Raw genomic sequence first — 23,640 nt, 5'->3', positions numbered from 1 at the left:
CCAGCACCGCGGCCGGCCAGGCAAGCCGGGCTGAGCCAGGACGATCCGCGGGGGTGATGCACCACGGCCAGGGCCCGTGCCAGCGGCGGGGACGGGACAGCAGAGCAGCCGTTGGGGGCCCCTGCTAACTACAAGCCCCAGAATGCACCGGAAGCGCTGGTGTATCCTTCGAATCGGCCAATGAGGGCGCGCGGGGCGCGTCACGTGAGCGGGGCGCGCTTTCCGAGCCGGGGCGGGCGCGCGGCGCGGCTCGTGCGCGGTGGTGGTGAAGGGCGAGCGGTGAGCGCGGGGGGACGGCGGAGGCGGAAACCCCGGCTCGGGCCTTGCCCCAGAGCCCCAGCGCGGTGCCCGGGGGCCTTTCCCCGCTTCCCGTCGCGGTCGGGGAACGGGGGGGACCTGTGCGAGCTCGGTTGAGGTGGGGCGTTGGGCGGTCGGTGGGATGGTGAACTGCGTGGCGTCCCATAAATCGCCTTTTGGGTGGTGCCCAGCGACGGGACGGGTAGGAATACTAAATTAAACTAAACCACAGCAAGCGTCATTTCAGCGTGAATAGGAACGAGAGTGGGAGAGCACTGCAATGGGCTGCCCGGGGAGGTCATGAAGTCGCCCTCTCTGGAGATATTGCTAACCCACTTGGAGGCGTTCCTGTGTAACCTGCTCCAGGTGACCCTGCCTTGATGTGGGATTGGGCTAGACGAGCTCCAGAGGTCTCTTCCAACCCTCACTATTCAGTGATTCTGTGTGGCAGTCCCTAAATATGAGAGTCTTCAAATGGAATGTCTACCTCCTCATTAATTCAGCAGTATTATTGAAGTCTGTGAGCCTGTTGTTCAGTTTTGGGTTTTTTTAAACCTCTTGCATGTCTACTTCTATATTTTCCAGGTACTATGGAGGAAAAAAAAGAAATGTCAGTAGATAGCCTGAGTCATTTGACTGAAGAAAAGCTGGATATTTGCATGAGCAATGGTAGGTGGAGAACATGCTGAATTATTCTCTATGTGGTATATCCCCTGTTATAGGCTAGGCCAGCTCAGAGCTGTAGACATCCTCTGTCTGCCTTACATCGTGTTCTGTGTACTCACCTCCTTGGATGGGCTGCTGTTGCTCAAAAGCCTCTTGAGGAGCTTGTGGAGCATGGTGCTAAAACTTGTGTAATAGTGATAGATATTACCAACCTCTCTTCTGTACATCTAATCTGAGCTCCTCCCTTATCCATCAGCTGCTGATTTATTTAGGGTATATATTAACTAATAAGAAAAGTAATCTTTCTCACTGATTCCTGCTGCTGTTCTGTAGTAACCTGAACAAGAAGAGTACTGATGATGGGACACATGCACTGTCACATAGCTCTAGATTACATGTTCTCACTTATTTTGATTAGAGGATGCTGATGAGCTGCATTCCATTTTGCTGTTACAACTGCTTGGAAATTACCATTAAGCTGTTTCACAATATTTGGGCATCTCACAATTATGATCATGTTCACAATTGTACCTTAAATTTCTTGGACCTAAAATATATTTTCCTAAATTTAACGTTCTAAACTTGGTAGCTAAAGCTTTTTGCCAGCTGACATCACTCACCATATTGTCAAAGCATAATGCAGTCATTTTCATTGCAAATCCCTGCTGTGACAAAGTCCTTTTTATAGTTTCAGACTTTCCTCTTCTGACTGATGAAAAGTTTGATTTTGACCTTTCACTCTCTTCAACAAGGTAAGTTATGTAAGTACTGTAGACCCTTTAAAATGGACACATGCACGGTGCTGGCCTAAATTATTTTTCTTTGTAGTGGAAATGAAGATGAAGTTTTTGTTGGACCTGTGGGACACAAAGAAAGATGTATTGCTGCCAGTATTGAAGCAAAAAGGAGTGTGTCTGCTTTTGATGATAAACTCATGTGGAGCCCACTTCAAGGAGAGAAATTTGTGGAAATTTTCAAAGAAGCTCATTTGTTGGCACTGCAAATAGAGACTGGAAGCAAGGACGAGGAGACCAAAATAAGCCAATCAGAAGAGCAGGAAAACAAGATTGTAGAAACATTTGTGGAGGACTCAAAGTCAAAGCTGAAGATACTGAGAAACAAAAACATAGCAATAAGTCCCAGGCCCGTTAAACGGGAGACATACTGTGTGCAGGATAGCCCAGCATGTCAGCTGCCACCTTGTTTTCAGAAGGCATCACAGAAACTTGTGTCAGATGGCAAAGTGCATGCTCTTCCTGCTCCTCCTAACAGAAGCCCTGTTAAAATTTGTGTGTCTCCTACAAAAAATGCCAGTTTACCCCTAACAGAAGAGCGGGAAACCAAGGAAACAAATACAAAGGCAATTTGCAAACTGCCAATGGCAAAACCATCATCTGCTTCTGGAAAAAGCAATTTGTTGACAATTGACAAGGTAAAGTCAGGTTCTGGGCAACGTTTTCTTCAAGTGAAGTCTGTGTTTTATGAGTATTTAATCTGTCTACAATCTTTTATTTTCAAAAGAAAACTTTAATCTCCTGGTGCTCTCTACCTCATAAGATCCTTAGTCAGAAAATGTATATAGAACAAAAAATGAGGGCAGGTACTATGGTATAATAACTGATTACTTTGTCTATTATGACAGTATAGAGCATTTGCAAGTAAATTTCTTTTGTATTCTGGTTTTGTGAATACTATAATTCTTGGCTTCTCTTCTAACTGGTTTCTGACACTGCTGTGTTGCTGGTAAAATCACTACACTGTTACACTTCATGTGTAATTTTATACTTAATGTGTAAAAGTGGCTTTATTTAATCCTTGTCAATGGAAATGTATCCTGGGATAGCAAGGAAACAGTTGTGTTAGTGACCTTGTGAGCACAAATCCCAGTCTTTTGATAGAATATCTTTTGGATTTTATTGCTCTACACTTTATAGCTTGGCCTCTAGTATCTATTACAGATTTTACTGAAGATATGGTAGGGGCTTCTTAAGAACCATCACCTATAGAAATAACAGGACTCTGATATACTGCTGCCTAGGCTGACTCTTTTTATTCTCTAATTCCTTTAAGTCCATACTTAATTTTGTGGCAAGAATAAAAATAACTGTTTGCCTCCTAGATCTGATGTTCCAATTCTATACAATAATCCAGATGCAATGATTTGTCTCTTCGGAAAATTCACTTCTTAAAATGTAATCTGAGTTAAGGAGCTCCTCTAAAATTCACAAGTAAAAAGTAACAATGCCAAGACAAATAATGGCGAAATAATGTGTTAAATAGGGCATTTTTTTCTTTTGGTTCAGCCTGGCTTAAGGAAGATGACATATCTGAAATGTCCTCGTGTTGCCAGTGGTCTCACAAGGAAGACTACATTATCGTCATCTTCATCATCAGTTTCCAGCATGAACTCAAGTCTTAATTCAAGTTTACCAATTTCTCCTATAGGCAAAAAAGGTAATTGCTCTTACTACAGATTTGTGCCACAAATCAATTTTGAAATAGCTGAGCGTTTTCTGGACTTTGGATTTGGAAATGTTTTAATGGTATTCAGTACATTCAAGCACTAAGAAGTATTTTGTATGGAGAATTTTCTAGGCTAGCCCAGTAAATCCCTGTGGACTAAAGATAAATGTTAGACATCCATGATTTGTAGATTGACTAGATTCATACAAACCTGATGCCTACATGTGAACATCTGACACAGCTAGAAAGGAAGGAATTTTCTTCCCTTTATGCATGATCTCCTCTATTATAGCCAAGAACGTCAGCTTCTGAATGCTCTAAGCTTGTCTGACTGGAATGAAAAGAAAAAACAAAACACCAAAACAACTGAAATTTGGAAGGAAATGGGGAGGCATTATCCCATGTTTCTATAAGCCTAAATAAAGGATGAGCATTATTTACTCAAGCAGATGGAGAAAACACCTTTGGGGAGATACCACAGTCAAGAGGCTTGTATTGTGTTGAGACCATGAATTTGACCATTTCAGTAAGCCTCAAAAGATCAGTAAAATAGTCTCCTAGAAGTACTAACAGATGTAAGGACTACAGTTCTTGTTCATCTGTCAAAATACAAAGTTTGAGCAAATTTTTATTTTGCACCTTCTTTCTGGGAGAATAATAGCATATTATTAAAAGCTTAGTATGAACTATTTTATGCAATAGAACTGTCTAATCAAGATTCATCCTGTTAATGAAAGTAACCTACAGGTTGAAAGTAAGAACTTTACAGAAGTCTGGGAAAAATGCTTGTGTGGTAGTTTAGCCTGTGGTGTTAATCAGTGTAACTCAAACTGTTAACCTCCTTGAAAGGCTGCTTAAGGGAACAGGGCCAGCTCTGCTGGAAGTAAATGCTGGAAGTGATTTGAATCTGCAAGCTCTTCCAGCATTCCTTGAAGAATATTCTTTCACTTGATTGCAGTAATTCAGGAATTTGGTGAGAAGACTATAAAATAAAATTGCCAAAGAATTTGAGGAATAAATTTTCAGTAGTTGAATATATTCTCCTTAAACTTGAGCTGTTTGAACCTGAATTTAAATGCTGTCGATTGCTGCTTTTCTTTCCTGTGTTAGTATAATTATTCTGCTTAGTCAAAAACTATAGAAGTACAACTTTCTATTTCAGGAAAATCAAACATGTCATCAAAAGCTAGTGTGAGTGGCTCTAAGCTTTCAACTGGTACAAGCAGGCTGGCCCTTGTCAGACCTACCACAGTGTCATCTCTGCAGGCTGCCAATACTGAGAAATTCAGGAAGCAAGTGAGATCAGCGAGTACTCCCAAAATACCTAGTGCCATAAGCCTGGCTAAATCTTCAGCTTCTGCAGCATCATCTGAGGCTGCAGGCAGTGGAATTCAGAGACCAAGCTCTGTTTCCAGTCTGCAGCAGCTATGTCAGCAGAATAAAGATGGGACTTCAGCAAAAGGAAGCCTGTGTCCAAAGCCCAAGGCTAGAGTTTTGTCTGTTTCCACAAGTCAAACTAAGGCTCCTATGAAGACTCAAGGTAAGCACATACTTTGTATGACCTATCTTCTACTTTGGTTATAAAAAGCAAATGTTACCTTGGAGGCTTGTTATTTGTTTCATTACACTTCTGTCCACCTTTGGGAAGGAATTAGTATTTGACTGAAAGATAAACTGCTATGAAAGAAATAAATATGAATCTGATAGCAATTAACAAAAATTTTCTCTTTAGATGCAACACCAAGCAAGTTGGCACCGAAAGCAGCACCATCTCTTGGACTAACGTTTTGTGGCACACCTGGAAGGTAGGGCTTCACTGAAAATTGAGTGCACTGAGGCAGCCTTCTTAGCATGCAACATGGTTGGGTGTCACAACAGTCTTTTAAAAGTTCTAACCTCATTGTCTAGTCCCTTGAGATCTGCCAAGTTAGACAACGTTGATTGGAACTGATTCTTCATGTCAGTTCAAATTCAGAATTCCAGTAGAGGGGAATCCAGACATGCCTATTGGAACTGATTTAAAACAAATCAAAACCCAAAACTAAACCAAATAACCCTCCCAACTCTATTCAGAAGAGGTTTCTTTGCAGTGCTAAATAGACTGAAATAATTCATAAAAGAATTCTGATTGAGTAAAGTCCTTACTGTGCTGTGATGGTCAACCTTAAGGTGACTGCTGTTCCCTTACTGACCGAAGGGAATGGATTTCTGTCATTTGGTAGATTAGTGTTATTCAAACAGTTTCTAGAAGGTATTGGCTAAGGCCTGTTCCTCTTCTAGTGCCATGGCAGTCAGCACTCCTATGAAAGGCTCAGAAGATAAGGCCTTCCAGGGTTTTTGTTTTCCTGAGAGGTCTGCCACCATGACTCCTGCCAGCGTGAGGCGGTCTGGCCTGCCTACACCTGTCCGTCGGATCTCAGGGTTCCCAGCAGTGACTCCTAAAACTGTACCAAGCTTGCAAACTTCTCCACGTGCTGCATCTCTTCGGCAAAGCTTCAGCTTTTCTGCCAAAAAGACTTTCACAGCTGGGTAAGACAGAAATCTTCATGTATGAAATGAGTATTGTAGGCAAACTGCCTCTTAGTGAACTCTAGTGATGAGAGTTTCTTGAAACTCTTGGGTTTCAAGGGCCTAGAATAAACCATTTGAGCATAGAAAAGCTGTGTAGGCCTAATAAAATTTTAAAACTTGTGACTGGTAAAATGGTATAAGCCATACTGAGGTGAGTCAATATCTAACACTAAAGAATTACAGCTTTAATAGGAAATTATTTGTATTTCTTGAACAAGGGAAAAATTAAGACTTGTGTCCAGTGCTCTGGTGTTGTTTTGCTATTGCTTTCTGATGAAGAGAAATAGCTGATTAAAATGCACATTACTTTTAATTTTTGTTTTATATTGTTGCCAGTGGTCTGTAAAATGACATTTTTTAAACATCAGTCAAAAAGCCAAGGATTTTGTTGACTTGAACTTTATTTTTTGAGCAGTTTTACTTATGTTTTAATTCTGGTTTTTTTTTTTTTTCTTTTCTGTAAAAGTGGTGTTGCTGTCTTCATATTATCCACCCAGCATCTTCTGACAAGGGCCATGTATATGTATGCAGGCCTGTTTTATGGCTGGTGGAGAGGAACTGTATGAAAGTAGGAATGACTGATGATTCAGAAAACTGTGTTGTGTTACTTAGGCCAAATGTCTCAAATAGTCTTTTCTCTCAAGGAAACAATTATTCTGTCTACAGTGACTTTATCGCACTAATCAGATTACAGCCCCATGTCCTCCAGCCAGTGTCAGCACTTCCTTTCAGCAGAGACTGAAGTGGGTTGCTCAGTGATACACAAAATCATTGCCCATTTGCTAGCTGTTCCAAGTTTAGAAAAAAAACCCAACAAAAATAACTTGTGTGAAGTTTAGGCTGGATGGAAATGTCAAGTAAGATTAAATTCTTCATCATCCCTTTTTTGCATGGGTAGGCTATACTTCTTCTGCAGAATAAAGTATTTTGTATTTTGTGGGTAACTAGCATTTATTTGGATAAAAATATGGGAAGCCTTTTGGTCATTAAAGCTTGGGGTAAAAAAGAAGGCAATGAGGTTAGAAATTGGCTTTTCTGTCTTCAGTTAATGCCGATTAAAAACTCAGTTATTTCTAATGCTCTTTTCCCTAGCTCTAAACAGAAACAAGAGAGTAAGACACAGACATCGTCAGAGGATGATACATCTCCTCCAGCTGTGCTACCTCTTGTACTTAACTTCTCTCCAGAGAAAACTGCTACAGAAGGAGCAGAAAATGCATTAAAAGAGGCAGAAGTACAAAATGAGCTGGCTAAAGTACAAAATGAGCTGGCTGAAGAGAAACAACCTGAGGTAAGAAATGACACTATATTTTCCTACAAAACTACTAAGTAAAGTGCTTGAGTTATTTCAAGATAAGGGATAAGTAGGGAAACCAGTATACATGAAGTTAAAATGTGTTAGAATAATTAAATAATAAGATATTCTGAGTTGGAAGGGACCCATCAGAATCATCAAGCCCAGCTCCTGGCCCTGCACAGGGCACTCCAGGAATCACACTAAACACTTGTTGAATTCTGTCAGGCTGGTACTGTGACCACTTCCCTGGGGAGCCTGTTCCAGTGCCCAACCACCTTCTGAGTGAAAAACCTTTTCCTGCTATCCAATCTAAACCTCCCCTGACTCAGCTTCATGATGTTTCCTCGAGTCCTGTCACTGATCATGAGAATGAAGAGATTGGTACCTGCCTCTCTGCTTCCCCTTGTGAGGATGTTCAAGACCACAATAAGGTCTCCCCTCATCACCTCTTATCCAGGTTGAACAGACCAAGTGCCCTCAGCTGCTCCTCATAAGGCTTCCCCTCCAGGCCCATCACCATCCTCGTTGCCTTCCTCTGGATGCTCTCTAATAGCTCATTGTCTTTTTCTATAATGTGGTGCCCAATTGGCTGTAACCATGTGCACCCTCCAGTGCCTATATTTAGCACTGAACATCATATGTTCACTATTTCCATTAAGTGTGTTTCTATCTCAAATGCACTGTCAAGTACTTGCAGATTGTATGTTAAATTTCCACTTTTGGAAGAGTACTGTGAAATCCTTGTAGCTTCAATCAGAAAAGTAGTGATGCAGGGCAGTTTGTGTTGCAGCCATAAAGCTCCTTCAGGGATTTAAAAAAACCCTCCAAACCCAAAACACTGCTGTAGCTAAATTCAGTCACCTAAAAGGAGTGTAAATCTGCATACAGGGAGGGAGGATTAAACCCCAAAGTCCATATAGCAGTAAACTTCAGTGCCAAGTAATTATTTCAGTGAACACTTCCCCTCTCTCAGGAATTTGTAGTGGCTTCATGTTGAAAGCTGGCACTCCACAGGCATTAAGAAGAAGGGGCTAAAGTTGTAGTTCTGAAATATTAACCTGACAAAGTGGCTATTGATTTACAAATACTGAGGTTTAGAATAATCTGTGGATTAATTCTTGATGTTATTTTATCAGTATGTTCCTTGTTAGCTTACTTGGTGGCTTGTGTGTTTCAGAATTGCTTAGTACATGTATGGGGTAGTTAAACTGGACAAAAGGATAACTAGAGTGTGAAGCTGTAGAGAATAGTTTATATGGCTAAATAACATTGCACAGTAATTGTAGTTAAATAATTTAAATATTAAGAGGGTTACTAATCTTCTGTTTTAAATTTAACTATACTTTTAAGTGAAAAACTGTTTTATACCCCAAGGGATCTCTTTTGCTTTGCCTTACCACATTTTCCCTGTGATGCTAGCCACAGAGTAGGAGCTGAGGATTTTACACTGTGTGCAATGAATCCTGAATGAAAGATACCAAGCTGTAAAATAAGCCTAATCTGTGATTATTAAAGCTGTATAAGTTAAATTGGTTGCCTCAATGTGTATGAAGGAAGCTTGCTGAACAGGGGAGAAAACCTGAATTTCTTTTTTTCAAAGGCTTTACTGCTAGATATTGGAGCAGACAAATCTGTCCCACACACTTCTGAATGTGAAAGCAGACCTTTGATTGACCTTTCCAATACTCCTGAAGTGAGTAAGATTACTTCTGCAAAGCCTGTGTTATGTGGGCAGATAAAGGTAAGCTTTATTCACATCATCTGGTGCAAGTTATGTTAGCAGAAAAATGTCAACTGTCTGCAGAGCAGTTGCACAATACTGTAGGAATTATTTAATATTGGCTCAATAGGATATACATAATTAGGTGCTCTTAAGAGAATGTCATATTTAAAAGCACTGTGTTCTGAACTAGAGCTCAGTGAGCAGTCTGCAAATGGGAAAAGGAGAAGGATGGAGAAAGAAGTTAGTATTTAAAGCAGTTGTTACAGAATAAAACTCTTCTGAAGCAGGAAGTGAATGTTGTCTTCAATAGAGCTGGCATGCTTATTCTTGTTTAACCTTTCTTGCACATTTTCAGTTCTTGGCAGCAGCTCATTTTAATCAAAAAAGAAGGGATGCCTCTCCTGTTCAGTTCCTCTCCTGTTGGAAGATGTGTGCTGTTGGAATCTGCTCTAAATTTTACAAGCATTTTTATGCATTAGTGGCTTGAAGGTATATGCCTTTAGATCATTGTCAGATGAATGCTGCTAACTGTGAGGATGCAGCCTTTGACAAAAGGTTGGGCTCAGTTGAGTACCAGGCCCTTCAAATTTTGTCAAAAGAGGAGTGTTGCAGAACTCTGACTTTGGGGGGCACATTCAGAGGAGTTCAGAAGTGCTGTGTCCTGTCTGGATGGCACTGTCACTACAATATGCATAGCAGTGAAACTTAGAAAAGGCTTTGAGGTTTTTAAGGTAAGTATGGGCAATTACCACCTTTTGAGAAGCTTGTGCTTGTCTAAAAATGAGCATGTTTTTAAAAACCTGAACACAAAAGCTTGAGTGTGGTGCTTGTATTTGTCTTCTAGATACTAACAGGAACCCTAAACAAGAAAAGTACTTGAGAATGATAGAGATTATAGCTGCTAGTAGCTGTGCACAGCAGTTGACTACAATAGCTAAATGTTTGTTTTTCTTTCAGCTAATTGATTTGAGTTCTCCTCTTATCACTCTGAGCCCTGATGTAAACAAAGAAAATCTGGATTCCCCTCTACTGAAGTTCTAAATTTGAACTGAAATGAAGAATTCTTAGCAACTGTGATCTTTGAAGTGGTTTTGGTGTTATTCCTCATTTGTATAATTTTTGAAGATGGCTGTAGATTGTCTGATGAACTGCATTAACAAAATAGAATTCTAACACTCTTGATACAGTCAGTCTAATAATGGTTTTATTCATGGATGTGCTGCAATGGATATATTTAAACTTTGTTGCTCTAAGGCAAAAAAAATTGGAATTGTAATTCCAGTTTCTGAATTGGAAGCCTGCCTCCTTACTTCTTACATTGTCATTTGATTCCTCTATGTACAACAAGTTTTAATTTAAAATAAATGAATTGTTTGCTAAACCTATACAAAATAGCAACTTTTTATTGCATGCTTTGGTTAGACTTTTCTAGTGTTTCACTAACAAATGCTAATAAGTAGGTAGAAACTACTGGACTTCAGCGTGGTGTAGCAAGTTTGGAAACAAACACTTCAGATTTGAACGCCAGTAGAATAAATCAACAGCAAGGAGAAGATAACAGCTTGTTACTGTTATAAATAAGAAGCTTGACTAGGCCAATATTCAAGCAGCAATCAATTTATTAATTAATATGGTAAAGTATGAGCAATACAGTGCTGGGTACAGTGGGGGAAGTTTTCCCTCCAACTGCACACAGATAGTTGGGGCTTACAGGTATTTATAGGGGTACTCATAAGCTTTCTCAGCAGTTTCTATTCCCAATTTTTACCTCACAATTCTATACACTATTGTGATTTAGTTTGTCTCAGGATGTACATCCTGAAAAGAGTATCCCAGCTGCTGGTGGTGGTCCAGTTTCCAAAAGAAGGAAGGAGTATTTTATCTGGTGAAGTCCAGTTTCCAGATGTGGGTCCACCTTTTGATTGCAAGGACTATAAATCTCATAACAGTGATGTCCAGCTTCCCTTGATTGAACATATTAGTCCTTGAGTTGATGTCCATCTTCCTTTCTCAAGCTGCACGTTTCCTTTTTATATATTCTAAAGCTATAGTTTCAAAAGATCCTTACTACAAGCAATATTCTAAAATTATACTTCAAAAGGTTATTATTGCAAAACTCTTTAAGGCTTACAAGCAGAAAGTTCTTGTCAAAAAGCAACATCCTTAAAACTTTAATTCAAATGCTCCTAAATTACCTTAAGATTTATAAAGGTTAATTGCAAACAAAGGATAGGTTCAAAGGCCTTCTTCCATGCTTTATTTTTCTCAGTTATTATTAGAATTCCTCTTTATAACTGTCCCATGGTCGGTTTCCACACATATTACAATCACAAATACACACGTTGCCTGTATGTACCTAACACGAAACACAGCTTTGTATTTCACGTTACTGCCAGATGCTTTAGTCATAGCTGCCCCCGCCTGGGATAAGCTGGTTTATTCAGGGATAACGGACATGAAGCAATCAAAGGGGGATATTTTCCTTCTGGGTTTTCCTTTATCTGACTCCCGGCGCTGGTCCTGTGGCTCAGGGGCAGCGGGAAGGGTCGGGCCGAGCGTGGGCGGGTTGCAGGTGCCCTAGTGGGGGCCAGAGGCGTCCCGGGCTCCCTGTCCCGGCTCTGCCCTGCCGGCTCTGCCCGGCGCGGCGCGCAGGCGCAGTGGGGGCGCGGGGCGGCCGGAAGCGGCGGCGGGGCGATGCTGGCGGCCCAGGCGCGCCGCGTGGCCTGCGCCGTGTCCGGCGGCGTGGACAGCGCCGTGGCCGCGCTGCTGCTGCGCCGCCGAGGTGCGGGCCGGGGCCGGGGCCGGGGCCGGGCGGAGGGAGCGGGGGCGGTGGGGCCCGGCCCTGCCCTGCCCTGCCCCGGGCCGTGCTGCGGGGCCCGCGCCTCCCCTCTAGGTCCCCGCGCAGCCGGGTCCGGCCGCCTCCCGGCGCTCAGCCGCCCCTCGGGCCGGTGGAGCGGCCCCAGGCCGGGCAGGGCAGCGCGGAGAGCCGGGCACCGCGGGGGCGGCAGAACGGCCGTAAAGAGCGGGCGGGAGATGGGGCTTAGCGTGGCGTTAGGTTGCTGGAAGAGCTTGGATTAGAGTAAAATCCACAGCTATACGGTAACTGTACTGTGAAACGTAGCACAGGGCTGCTCGCACACAGTATAGCACAGCTATACAGTGAAACGTTAGCACGGGGCTGCTCACACCTTTGGTAAGATACAGTTACTAAAGCCATTCTTGAGAAACACAGGCTTTGTGTCCAGGGTGTAAGAACTTAACTTTCTAAGTCATTCTTGCCTTCATTTCATAGGCTACCAGGTGACAGGGGTGTTTATGAAGAACTGGGACCCTCTGGATGAGCAGGGAGCTTGCTCCGTTGACAGAGATTGTGAAGATGCTTATCAGGTGTGCCAGAAGCTTGATATCCCGTTTCACCAGGTTTCCTACGTGAAGGAATACTGGAATGAAGTATTCAGGTAGAAACACGTTTACAATAGCTGGTCTTTCAATGTTTTATGGTATATAATATACTGATATATATGTGGTATTGTGTTACAATGAAAAGGAAGAATGGACGGATAATGAGCAATGGCAATTTATTGCAGTTTTATCAATGCTGAGAGAAAGCCCTGAAGCCTGTTAAATATTTATAAATAAAGGAATTATTTTTTGTCTTGTTTCTATTTAAGGTCAGAATTTATATTTTGCTTTTAATATGTTATTTTTTTTTAGTTAGTAAGAGATTTCTGCTTGTGTGAGTGTTTAGCAATTGCTTTGTTGCAGCTTTTCTTCAACTACTGATGTACTGGCCCAACCTTACTGCAACTTGAAAAAAATTTATTTAATGGGGTACTGTTTCTGTCACTGTGTGTGTAACTTACTCAGTGCATTTTACATAATGTGTGCTGAATCCAGTTCAGCACAAAATGATTGTGACCTAGCCTTGCTTCTTTAAACTTAGAACAAATCTGAAACTGTTCTCTAAAGAGGGTGCTCAGATTTTCTGTGAATTTATTGCACTTTAGGCAAAGTTCTATATAGGAAGAGCTGAGAGATTTTATGGAAGGTAGAACAAGAAGGGGCACGTTGGTTATAAGAGCATAATTTATCTTTATGCACTGGACACAAGTACATAAAAATTTTTCCCTGATCTTCATCATCCCCCTTTAAGTAGTGCTGTTATTACCTTACATGAAACTGAGGACTAACCTGGTCATGCTGCATGTTGAAATGACATAGAGCTGAGCACCAAACTTTTGGACAGTCAGTGAAGAAAACAACAAAACAGCTGTTTTCTGGGAAAGTTCACTCCATTTTTCCCTTTTTGGTGTAAGGGAATGAATAAGTGCTACAAAACTTTTTGGGGTGTGTTACTAAGTACAGTGTTTCTAACATTCTGTTACAAGTGTCTTAGTTTGTTTCAGAATCCTTTTTTCTTTCCTGTCATCACTGATCTTAAATTTGCTCCTCTAGATCTCTCTTTAGAGAGTTATTCACCATAAAACATCTTTTATCACGAGGACTGTTCCAGGTCCTGTCTTTTCCATGGTTTATGTGAAACCTGTTCAGTTTATCCTGTCAGAGAGAGATCCAGTAGACATTGCCTTCATTGCCCTTTCTCTGGCTCTGTGCTTTACTAGAAGCTCTGAATTGCTGTGAGGGTGGCTTTCTGGTGACTCCTTTGCAGAATTCCTGGGGTACCATAAGAGTCAGGTGTGAGGCAGCTCTGGGTACACCCAGGTGATTTAATTATTAGTATGAGTTGAGTTGTTCAATTCAGAACTTTTAAAAAGGAGTTAGAGAAAATAAGAGACATGTTTCTTTATTTTCTATTTTTTAATGTAGTGTCACGGTAAAGAAGAAGAATTGATTCTGTTTCAAATGGAGAAAAGTAAAATCAAATAATAGAAATGCTGCTGTTCTTTTAAATCCAGTCTGTGCCCTCAGTTCTTTAGTGCAGTGGCTACTGACAACAGCCTGGCAAACAAAATGATTCAGTGATAAGGCCTTTTGATATCTCAGGGTAGCATTGTATGCTGGTTTAATTTCATTAGTTATTATTTCAGCATTTTCTAAGTAATTATGCAGTAGTGTAAAACTAAACATAACTTGGAGAAACTTAGAATTTCTAGAAGGGGGAAAAAATGACAGAAAAAAGTCTCTAAAATGAAGCCCTATGAGTGACTGCTTGTGGTGACATTATTGCAGCTGAAGTTATTGTCTGTTCAGCTGAGACTCTCCTGGTGTGTACCACCAAAGTGTCCCACTGAACAAATGAATAGGGTTGTTTAATTCTGTAGGTAAGTATTCCCTGAGAGATGACTAGGGTGTGCACAGTGGACAGCCACATCTGCCCAGAGGGAATATTAATTTAATAAAGCAGGGTTACAAGATTGTAAGTGATAATTTGACCCTGTCCTCAGTGCACTTTGTAGAAAATCTTCCAAACATTGTTTTTTTGCACAGCAAAATCTAATGGATATTTTATTTCTGACATAAAATGTTTATGGTGACTGAGTCTTCTCTGGTACTGGGACTCAGCTTCTCATACTTGAATGCTGTCCAGTTTCTGATAGTATGATGTATGTTAATGATTCTGATAGACATTTGAGTCTTTATTTTACAGTGACCTCTTAAAAGAGTATGAGTTGGGAAGGACTCCTAATCCCGATATTTTGTGTAACAAGCACATCAAATTCAACTACTTCCTGCATTATGCTATGGATAACCTTGGTAAGGCATTTTCAAGTGTGTCAGTACAGAGTGTGTGCCATGGAAATGCTTAAAGGAAACAAACTCTTTAAAAGGTGGGGAAATACATGACTTCATGTGCATGCCTAATGCATATCTCTGTAGTAGTGTGTCAATCATTGCCAAGTATTTGGTTTTAAGGTTGCTTTTACATAAAGAATCATAGAATGGTTCAGGTTGGGAGGGACCTTTAAAGGTCATCAGTCCAGCTCCCCTGCCCTGGGCAGAGACATCTTCCACTCGATTAGGTTGCTCATATGTAGGAACAGATTTATTTTGGGGACACGCATTGACCTGACCGTTAAGTTTTACATTCTTAGGTGGTCCTTAAAGTACAAAAGCACAAGTGCTGGCATGCTGGTGAATAGTTTGCATTATTTAAATAGCAGGAGTATGATTATTGTCAGTATAAGGCTTCTCTTTAGGTTTTCTTCTTTCATTGCTTTCTGCTTTTCTTACTGTGTGTTTGTAATTGTGTTTTGAACTGTGATTTTCAAGTTTGTGCCTTTATGTTATGTTTGGTTTTTCTTTGCTTAATAGGAGCAGATGCAATTGCTACTGGGCATTATGCCAGGACCTCACTGGAGGATGAGGAAGTGTTTCAACAGAAACATACTAAAAGACCACAGAAGCTTTTCAGAAACCGTTTTGAAGTTAGAAATAGTAAGTTGTGTCTTCATTTCATGTTTTGTCCTACATATGAAAGAGAAATTTAAACTGTATTTGGTGTCACAGAATCAGGGATGTTTGTGACCTTACACACAATGGTTACCAATTAAACCCCGGCCTTTGTAGATGGTTGTTTGTACTAAACAAGGGTGTTTATATGACTGAAAATGACCCTGACTTGTCAAGCATTACATTTTCTTGTTTTAAGAGTCAGATGAATGTCTGATATATGGTGAGAAGCAAGCTATACCCAAAGGGAAAAAAACTTGTAAACTAAAGCTGTGCAAAGCTGCCACAGTGATGATTTTACATTAGAGATTCCCTACTTTCATTTGTCCACCCCTGGACTTAAAGGGGTTTATTTCTTTCTTTGTTTTAATTTTACTTCTGGAAAGTTGAAATGGCCCCAGCTGGGCCTATGGTCTGTACATGTGCCAGACTGTAGTTTGCAGATGTTGTGTGCCGTGATTGGCTTCCTTGCCCTGTGACTGAGATTTTGTATCACCAGTTGTAACTGAACTATTGGCCTCTAGTTTGTGTTTGATCAAGAAACACATAAGTAGTGTTCGTACAACAGCAGAGCTATTAATTTTAAAGAGAGGGGACTGAACATGATTGAAAAACTGTACCAATTCTATTTCATCTGGGTAATTAGGAGATTTCATCTATTTTAAAGAAAAAGGTCAAACTCTCATCTCTGAGCATTGGTAATAACTCCACTGATTGCTCAAATTGTCGATTTCTAGTAGGGTGATTTTTTCAGAGCAAAACAGTGTTTTTCTGAAGAGCAGTACACTCCAAGGTATTTGACTCTTCATTCTCTATTTCACAGGAAGTGTGAAAGTTGTTTTTGTTTTTTATATTGTCAATATCCTTGCCAGTGATACATGCACTATTGAAATAGATGAGGCAGTGTAAGTCTTTGTGGGATTCTGCATAGTACAAAATCTTCTAGATCTTTTTAGTGATGAGAAAATATCCAAGTGTTTTTGTTAATATGTATTGAAAAGTAATAAATCAGAAATGTTGATTATCAAACAAAATAAATTTGAACTATTAATAGTAGTTATGTTGAGATGCTTTATGTGTTTTCACTTTCACAGCTGTGAAACTCCTTCAAGGGGCTGACCTCTTTAAGGACCAGACCTTCTTTCTCAGTCAGATTTCACAGGATGCTTTGAGAAAAACCATCTTCCCTTTAGGGGATTTAACAAAAACTTTTGTAAAGAAGATAGCAGCAGAACATGACCTTCATCATGTGCTAAAGAAAAAAGAGGCATGGTAACACTTAACACTTTTATTTGTATTTCTCTCTAAAACAACTTTCTTGAACTTTTTGAACTTTAACCTTGGACAACCCATCCATTTCTGATGAAAAAGAATAATATAATAGGTTGGGAAACATTTTTCATAGCTGGCTACTTCCTTAAAAGTACTTTTAGGAGTGGTTAGTTGTGGTAAGTTGTGTATTTTAGCTTGCAGGTATTTTGTCTGCTGTTGTATCTCAGAAGAATTAAGATGAAGGTGAATGTGTAGGATGCTATGAGCCTAAAGGAAAACATCCTCTATCACAGCAAGGGGCAAGCTTTTTTTATTCTCCATAGCTTTTAAGAGCTTCTTCACTTAAAATCTTCACTTAAAATTATTTCTCGATATGTCTTTAGAAATTGGATCATACTGTTAGTCTACATTTACTCTTTAAAAAAAAAGTTATGTTTCTCTGAGAGCTAAGACTTCATGAGTTGATCTTAGAAGCTGTAATGCAGGCAGTAGTTATGTTGCTGATGCTGCCTTGATTGCTTTTCATGTTTATTATTCAGCCTCAGTAAATGAGTGTTTGAAGAATGTCAGCAGTAACTGGAAGGAAGAGAAAAGCCTATTTGGTTCTGAAAGTGTTTCCTTTCAAGAGATGGACCATCATTGTATCATTTTGTTACTTTTGTACTTTAATATGAAAGAGACATCTGTTTTTAATATACATACAGCCTAGTCACCAAGGTTAATGTAGTTATTGAACAGATGTTCTATTTCCTATTATCCTTCTTCCTTCTGTGCTTACAGCTCTCACTGATTCTGTATAGAATTAGTTTGCCTGTGTTGCAGAAGATGTTGTGGATTTGTTTATGAGATGCCTAAGATAGTTTGGGATACTTGGGAGGAGAAAAAGATCTTGGACAGATTATTAATAGACATTATTTTGAAAGTTTTTCTCTGCTTTTGTGTATTCAACTCCATGTTTCTTTTTCAGAGTATGGGGGTCTGTTTCATTGGTGAAAGAAACTTTGAAAATTTCCTTCTTGAGGTGAGCAACACTAAATCTCTGACAATCTTTGTTTTGTTCTGGTGTTCAGTTTTTAAAAGACTGTCTATAGAAAAATCTCAAGCAGCTTGTGGCCCACTGTAAGTAGCAATGTCCCACCTCCCTTTGCAGCCCCAAGCCTAGCTAGAAGCTGGCACCCACAGCCTGTAGGAAGCATCTTGTCCCTCTACCAGCTGTCACTCATTTTTTGGAGCAGAAGAAGTGAACGTGCACTCCTGTGCCTGCCAGGCTCTGACAAATGGTTGGAATGTGAGAGAGACAAAGTGCTGGATCCTGCTGCTCCTGACATATGTGGGGGTAGGGGAAGTGAAGCTTAGAAGCTGCTCATGGGGACTGCCCTTCCTGCTTTTCTCTGAGAGCAGCATCAAGAAGGAGTCAGTAAGCTGCTTGGGCAGAGTTTGCTTCTTGAAGAGTTGTTTTTCAGCTTTGAGAGAATGTAGTGACAGAATCTGAAATATGCTATGAGGTTTTCTTGGGCTGTCTCGTGACTTACCTCTTCCTCTCTGTTAGTATTTGGAACCTCAACCTGGTAACTTTGTTTCCATTGAAGATAAGAAGGTGATGGGAAGACACAAAGGTAATTGGCTAAGCCTCCTTAATAGCTTACTTTTAGATGAGTGGAACAATACTGCTTCTGTTTGGAGGGACAAATTTTGGGAAATTCCAAAGAAGTCAACAGGTTTTACCCAGTTTGTTAAACCATGGAAAATTTGCTGTATGCAGTAGTAGAGCCTTGATCTACAATTGATTCTTGGTTATTTGTTCCATATTGCAAGAAAGCATATAATTATTAGGGTTACTCTGTTGATACTAAGTATTTGTTATTTTAATACAATTTAATACAATACCAAGAGACCATTGTTCACTTAATTCCTTCAAAATGACTGTGCTTCAGTTCCATATTCTTTAGTACCTAAACTTTGCAGAAGAAAATGCACCTCAGTGATGCACAGGAGGACCTCATCAAACATGGACACCTTAACTTTTCCTTTTCTCCTGTTTGTTCTTCCTTTGCTGTCCTCAGTTCAAGCTGCCAGAACTGAATTCCTCTCCCAGCTAATTTATGATAACAGGATGTTATACTGGTGCATAAAAGTAAGGGAGACTGGTGAGACTGAATGGTAGATAACCCACAAATTGAAACTGAAATAAATAAATGTATATCTTTTATAAGACTTAAGAATGGCACAGTTGAAATGGATTAAGTTGTAATCTTTAGTTTGCATTTCAGGTACAGATGAAATTTCAAGTAAATGTTAGTTTAGTTTGTGGCTGGCCCTCTTCTCTAAGACAGCTTGGTTTGTTATTCTTTGTTTAGTGGTAAAGTTTTGGGGAAATTATTTTAATGTGTTCTTCGAGAGTAAAAGATGAAAAGTTGCTAACAGCATTCCATTTTCATATTTCTTTAGGTTGGTTCCTCTTCACAATAGGCCAGAGGGCTCGGCTGGCAGGCCTCAAGGATGCTTGGTTTGTTGTAGACAAAGATATCAGCACTGGAGATGTCTTTGTGGTGAGTTAATTAACACTGGCTTTGCAAATGACTAATGCATGCATTTTGTGACTGCTGCTGTATGGAACATGGCCTAACTTGGGCAGAATTCTTGGCTTTCCTCTTGGGGGAAACAAGAACCAACTAGCATAGCATCAGCAGATGTGAAACATCTTTTCCAGACAGGCTTTTCATGAGCACCAAATTGTTTTAGTTTTGGCATAGAGCTTTCAAAGCAAAGGGCAAATGCTGAAAAGAATCAGGCAATCTCTGAACTCTCATTTTCTACTCTAAAGCATGAGGGTTTTATCTTAGTTATTATGATGTGGTTTATAAAATGTGCATTACCTTGGTTTATGATATATTGCTGCTTTGTTTTTCTAGTAAAAGAATGAGGAGACAGTGACACAGTTTTACAATTTTGAAAACTGAGGCAGAACATATATGATAAATAATTGGTATGTTAATGGCTAATCATATGAGGTGATGCAGAGTTCTGCAGCTTGCTAGCATTGATAATATTACTTCCTGTTCATGCAGTTGTTTTGCTTCCTAGATACTGATGTGATTATAATGAGGTGTTCTGCTACTTGTTGGCATGCCAGTGCAGGAAACTGCAAAAATCAATCAAATGAGAATTGAGAAGAAACAGACTGGAGCACTAAGAAAAATTTTTATGTCCTGCAGCAAGTTTGTCAAAGGCAATGCCTTTGCTGGGGACGTGTTCATTTGGGAAGCTGGAGAAGAGGGAGGTAGCATCTTGTTGAGACAGGATGAAGAAGTTCAGATTTCTGAACTCAGCCTGAAGAAGGTAGAAATGCAATTGGAGGGAAAAGCATACAAGAAGAGAGACTGACTGACAAATCATTCAGGCTTGCTTTAGCCTAATTTAAGTACTAATAAGTGTTTGCTTTCTTGCTCATATTGCCTTCATTTTGCTGTGGCTTGATGCTTCTGCATTTCATGCTTCACTTTACAAGTTGCATGTTCTTTGGCAAAACCATCAGCAATAAATAAATGTATTTGAAGGCACCATCACGAGATCACCCTGCCCTGTACAGAGACCTGCTGCGGACAAACCGAGTGCACTGGATAGCAGAGGAGCCGCCGGCAGAGCTGGTCAGGGAGAAGATGATGGAATGTCATTTCAGATTTCGGCACCAGATGGCGCTGGGTAGTCACACCTTGTTTTCCTTTTGTCTTGGTCTGTAAAACTCTGGTAGCACGTTTGTGTAGTTCTGCAGTAATAGTGGATAGGCTTTGGCTTGGCCTTCCTGTTTGTGCACAGTAGTATCTTTACCTAGATGTGTTTAGCCTTGGTTCTCCTTCTTTAATGTAAACATAATGGTTAACTGTCAGGTGTTTGATCATTTTCTGCTCTAGTGCCTTGTGTCCTGACTCTAAACCAAGATGGGAGTGTGTGGGTAACACTAGTGAAGCCAGCAAGAGCTATCACACCTGGACAGGTGAGTTATTAGAAGTACTTTTCCTTCCATTTTTGTGCTTTACCTTATCTGGCTAATAAATCAGAGTAGCTTTTTTATTAGCTGGAGCAAAGTAATTTTATTTATTGATTTATTTGCATGTGAGAGTGGTTAGCTCTATTTTGACTATCAACTATTTTAAGGGAGATTGTTTCTAGTTTCAAATGATCTGTTGTTATCTGTACAGTCTAAGACACTTGCTTACAAATGTTAAAAATAATAGAAGCATCTCTCGTAATCAGTTGTATATGCAGAAATTGAAGCTGCTGTTGTTTGCAAAAAATCGATTTTTAAAGGCATTAATTTGGTAATTGCCTGCTTATTATGGGTTTAGTGTTCAAACCTGTGTAGTGAGACTCTGTCTGGTGAATTCCATTGTCCCAGACAGAGCTGGGAGGAGGTGCTGTGCCTAAAAGGGATGCCTTTAACACTGTCAATATAGAGATACTCCATCACATTCCAGCACACTGGCTCTCAAGCATTCCCTGCATCCCTTCTCCCAGCATATGTTCTACCCACCCTCCTCAATACTTGGGGGCCTGTGGGACACATCAGGAGGGAAATTATCTGAGAACTGTTTGTGGTGGAGAGAAGCTGAGAAGAATCCAGGCAGAGCTTGTGGGGGGCATGAGATTCCCCTGAGTGCCAGGAGCTGCTGAGCCTGTAGGCAGGCTCTTACTGCCAGGGAGTGAGACAGGGCAGGAGGTCTGGGCTCCCCTCTCCTGCAGGAGCCTGCTGCGCTCATCAGGGAGCTCCAATTGCTTCCTTGGTCTGCTGCCATAGTCCTTAGCCCCCTTCATGTTTTACCAAGTGCCACCACAGTTTTCTGGGGAAAAAAAGTGAAGATGCAGATGATGTTACGTATGTCATCCCCTTTGGAAAGGAAACTTTCCAGCACAATCCACTCTGCCTCAGTGACTGAAGAGTATTGAGATAGCCTTGTAGAAGTTCATGATGAAATTTCCACCAGCATGTTTATAAATTTACACTCATGTGAGCCTACAAATCCTCTGTAATTTGGGGATTTCTGTTTGTTTCAGGGTTTTTTTTTAAGATTTAGACAGAACAGATAAAAATTGCTCTCTGTCCAGCAGGTCTTGCACAGTCTGAAGTTATTCACCGTGGTTTTTGCAGCTGCTAAAAAGACTCTCCCTGTGTTTATCTCCTAGTTTGCTGTGTTCTACAAGGGAGATGAGTGCCTGGGCAGTGGGAAGATCCTGAGGATGGGCCCATCAGTGTATACCTTGCAACAGGGCAAAAACCGAGAGGAGAGCACAAAGAAGGAAGAGATTGACAAAATAGAACCAGCAACGTAACACCTGGGGTTGTTTATTGAAGGACTTTGGAGAATTTGCTGCCTGAGAACAATAAAAACTATAATAAATGTGGTTCATAAGGCCAGTTAACCAGAGAGTCCCAGCTCTTGACTGTTAGCACTGAAGGAGTTTAAAAGTAAAGCCAGTTTGGTGCAATTCTGCTGGACTGTATGGTGCTGTTTATATTAATATGTATCAAGGGATGTCCTAAGGTGTTCTGTAATAGCAGTAACACATACAGGAATTTTAATACAAAAATCATGGCTGAAATAATAAATCTATCTCTCATGTGTAAGTGAAATGCTTTTTTTTCCCTTACTTAAAGGTACCTGTCCTTAGTAAAGTACATATGTTATTTTACACTAGATGTATGTTTGTGCTTTGAACTCTGGAAGAGGAATGAGTGATGTTTAAATTCAGCATTTGGAATGAACTCCAGGCAACAGATATTATTTTTCATTTTGCATAGTTTTACAAAAAATGCTTTGGATTCTTCAGCTATATTAAGTAGTCACTTCAGATGTTTACATAAAACAGAGTTACAAATCTTAGGGGCTTAACAGTCTTGAATGCTAAATGTTTTCACACAACTGACTAGTTTTCTGTTAACTGCTGAGGTCTGAGGCTGTTTGGTTTGTCTCCTGGAGAAGAGAATGCATTGTTGTGCTTGAGAAAAATGCAAATTCACAGGGATTTCCTTATTGTGGATCAAGCTTATTATAGACCTGATAATGATTGGATCTTGCCATGTCTCAAAACTGAGTGCTCTTAGGAAGAGCTGAATACTTCACCTAAATTAGATAGGTTCATAAAGACTGGGTACATATTGAGGACACCCCAAGCTTATAGTAAACCTTCATTGTAGCAAGTTAGCAAGAATGAATTCCTGTCTTTCAGCATGGTAGTAGAAGGTAAGTGTTCCTGAAGTACAATTATGCAGGAGCAGGACTTCCTGGTGGTGTAGAATTTTGAGATTTTAACTGGCAGTGAGATCCCAGGTTTGCTGAGAACTGCTGAGCCAGTGCCTCACAGCAGGAAAGGTTAACCATGTCCTGCTTGTAGCACAGCTGGCATTGGCTGCTATAAATGTCTGCTGCAGAACCTGCAGAACAGAGGCTTTTTAATATTTTCTCTGCTTCCCTCTTTTTGTTTAAGCATCCTTAACACTGGACACAGCAGTAATCCAAGATGGCTAGTGCTAAATTCAGAAGTAACATGCTGCTCTTTGGTGGAAGCCTCTCCAGTAATGGTCTCTGTTCACATTATAGGCTCAGGGGACTTGGGATTTTATCATCAGAAGTGAACCTCATGGTTCTGCTGAAGAATCCTCATCTGAGGTAGAGGTGAATATGAGCAGTGTTTGCTTAGTGCAGACTCATGGTCTGGGAAGGGTGGGGGCTGCAGCTCAGCCTCTGGCCATGGTAAAAGCAAAGCCCTTGGACATGATGAAGTGAGTGCTGCTCTTCCCTAGCTCACCACACTGCTGTGAGCTAGGAGTCAGTGGGCATTTGTGAAATTCAGATTGCACATAGCTTCTTCCATGGGCTGCTTCAGAAGAGGCTGCACGTGTGCAGCTACACCACACTTGCATGTTTAAAGCAGCCCTTCCAAA

At 40.6% G+C, this 23,640-nt stretch overlaps 2 protein-coding genes across 3 annotated transcripts; both read left to right on the top strand.

Moving 5' to 3' along the window:
* Positions 1-234: 234 nt before the first annotated feature.
* Positions 235-10,398, top strand: GTSE1 (G2 and S-phase expressed 1). Its single transcript, XM_066549795.1, has 11 exons — positions 235-279; positions 883-966; positions 1,652-1,715; positions 1,792-2,395; positions 3,267-3,417; positions 4,589-4,966; positions 5,159-5,231; positions 5,707-5,955; positions 7,090-7,288; positions 8,895-9,035; positions 9,975-10,398. Exons 2-11 carry the CDS (start codon positions 888-890, stop codon positions 10,056-10,058), a joined length of 2,022 nt encoding a protein of 673 aa, XP_066405892.1. The 5' UTR covers positions 235-279; positions 883-887; the 3' UTR covers positions 10,059-10,398.
* Positions 10,399-11,693: 1,295 nt separating this feature from the next.
* TRMU (tRNA mitochondrial 2-thiouridylase) lies at positions 11,694-22,329 on the top strand. Of its 2 annotated transcripts, XM_066549959.1 has the most exons (11): positions 11,694-11,799; positions 12,310-12,475; positions 14,626-14,732; positions 15,291-15,413; positions 16,523-16,695; positions 17,668-17,721; positions 18,250-18,316; positions 19,149-19,249; positions 20,258-20,402; positions 20,612-20,694; positions 21,882-22,329. In XM_066549959.1, the coding sequence occupies exons 1-11, from the start codon at positions 11,712-11,714 to the stop codon at positions 22,026-22,028; spliced, it is 1,254 nt and encodes a 417-aa protein (XP_066406056.1). In that variant the 5' UTR covers positions 11,694-11,711; the 3' UTR covers positions 22,029-22,329. The 2 variants fall into 2 exon arrangements, with proteins under 2 accessions (XP_066406056.1, XP_066406057.1); XM_066549960.1 differs by lacking the exons at positions 11,694-11,799; positions 12,310-12,475; positions 14,626-14,732 and having other exon boundaries at positions 15,296-15,413; positions 16,582-16,695.
* Positions 22,330-23,640: the final 1,311 nt, after the last annotated feature.

This window comes from Molothrus aeneus, chromosome 5 (genome assembly GCF_037042795.1).
Source record: "Molothrus aeneus isolate 106 chromosome 5, BPBGC_Maene_1.0, whole genome shotgun sequence".
Lineage (NCBI taxonomy): Eukaryota > Metazoa > Chordata > Aves > Passeriformes > Icteridae > Molothrus > Molothrus aeneus.
The sequence above is the reverse complement of the archived record's forward strand: the minus strand, read 5'-3'. Positions and strand labels throughout refer to the sequence as shown.

Coding starts and splice junctions, on each gene's coding strand:
- GTSE1 (XM_066549795.1), top strand. CDS start 888: ATGGAGGAAAAAAAAGAAATGTCAGTAGATAGCCTGAGTCATTTGACT. Junction 4,967..5,158: donor GGCTCCTATGAAGACTCAAG/GTAAGCACATAC, acceptor TTTTCTCTTTAG/ATGCAACACCAAGCAAGTTG. Junction 5,956..7,089: donor AAAAAGACTTTCACAGCTGG/GTAAGACAGAAA, acceptor TCTTTTCCCTAG/CTCTAAACAGAAACAAGAGA.
- TRMU (XM_066549959.1), top strand. CDS start 11,712: ATGCTGGCGGCCCAGGCGCGCCGCGTGGCCTGCGCCGTGTCCGGCGGC. Junction 12,476..14,625: donor TACTGGAATGAAGTATTCAG/GTAGAAACACGT, acceptor TTTATTTTACAG/TGACCTCTTAAAAGAGTATG. Junction 16,696..17,667: donor ATGTGCTAAAGAAAAAAGAG/GCATGGTAACAC, acceptor TTTCTTTTTCAG/AGTATGGGGGTCTGTTTCAT.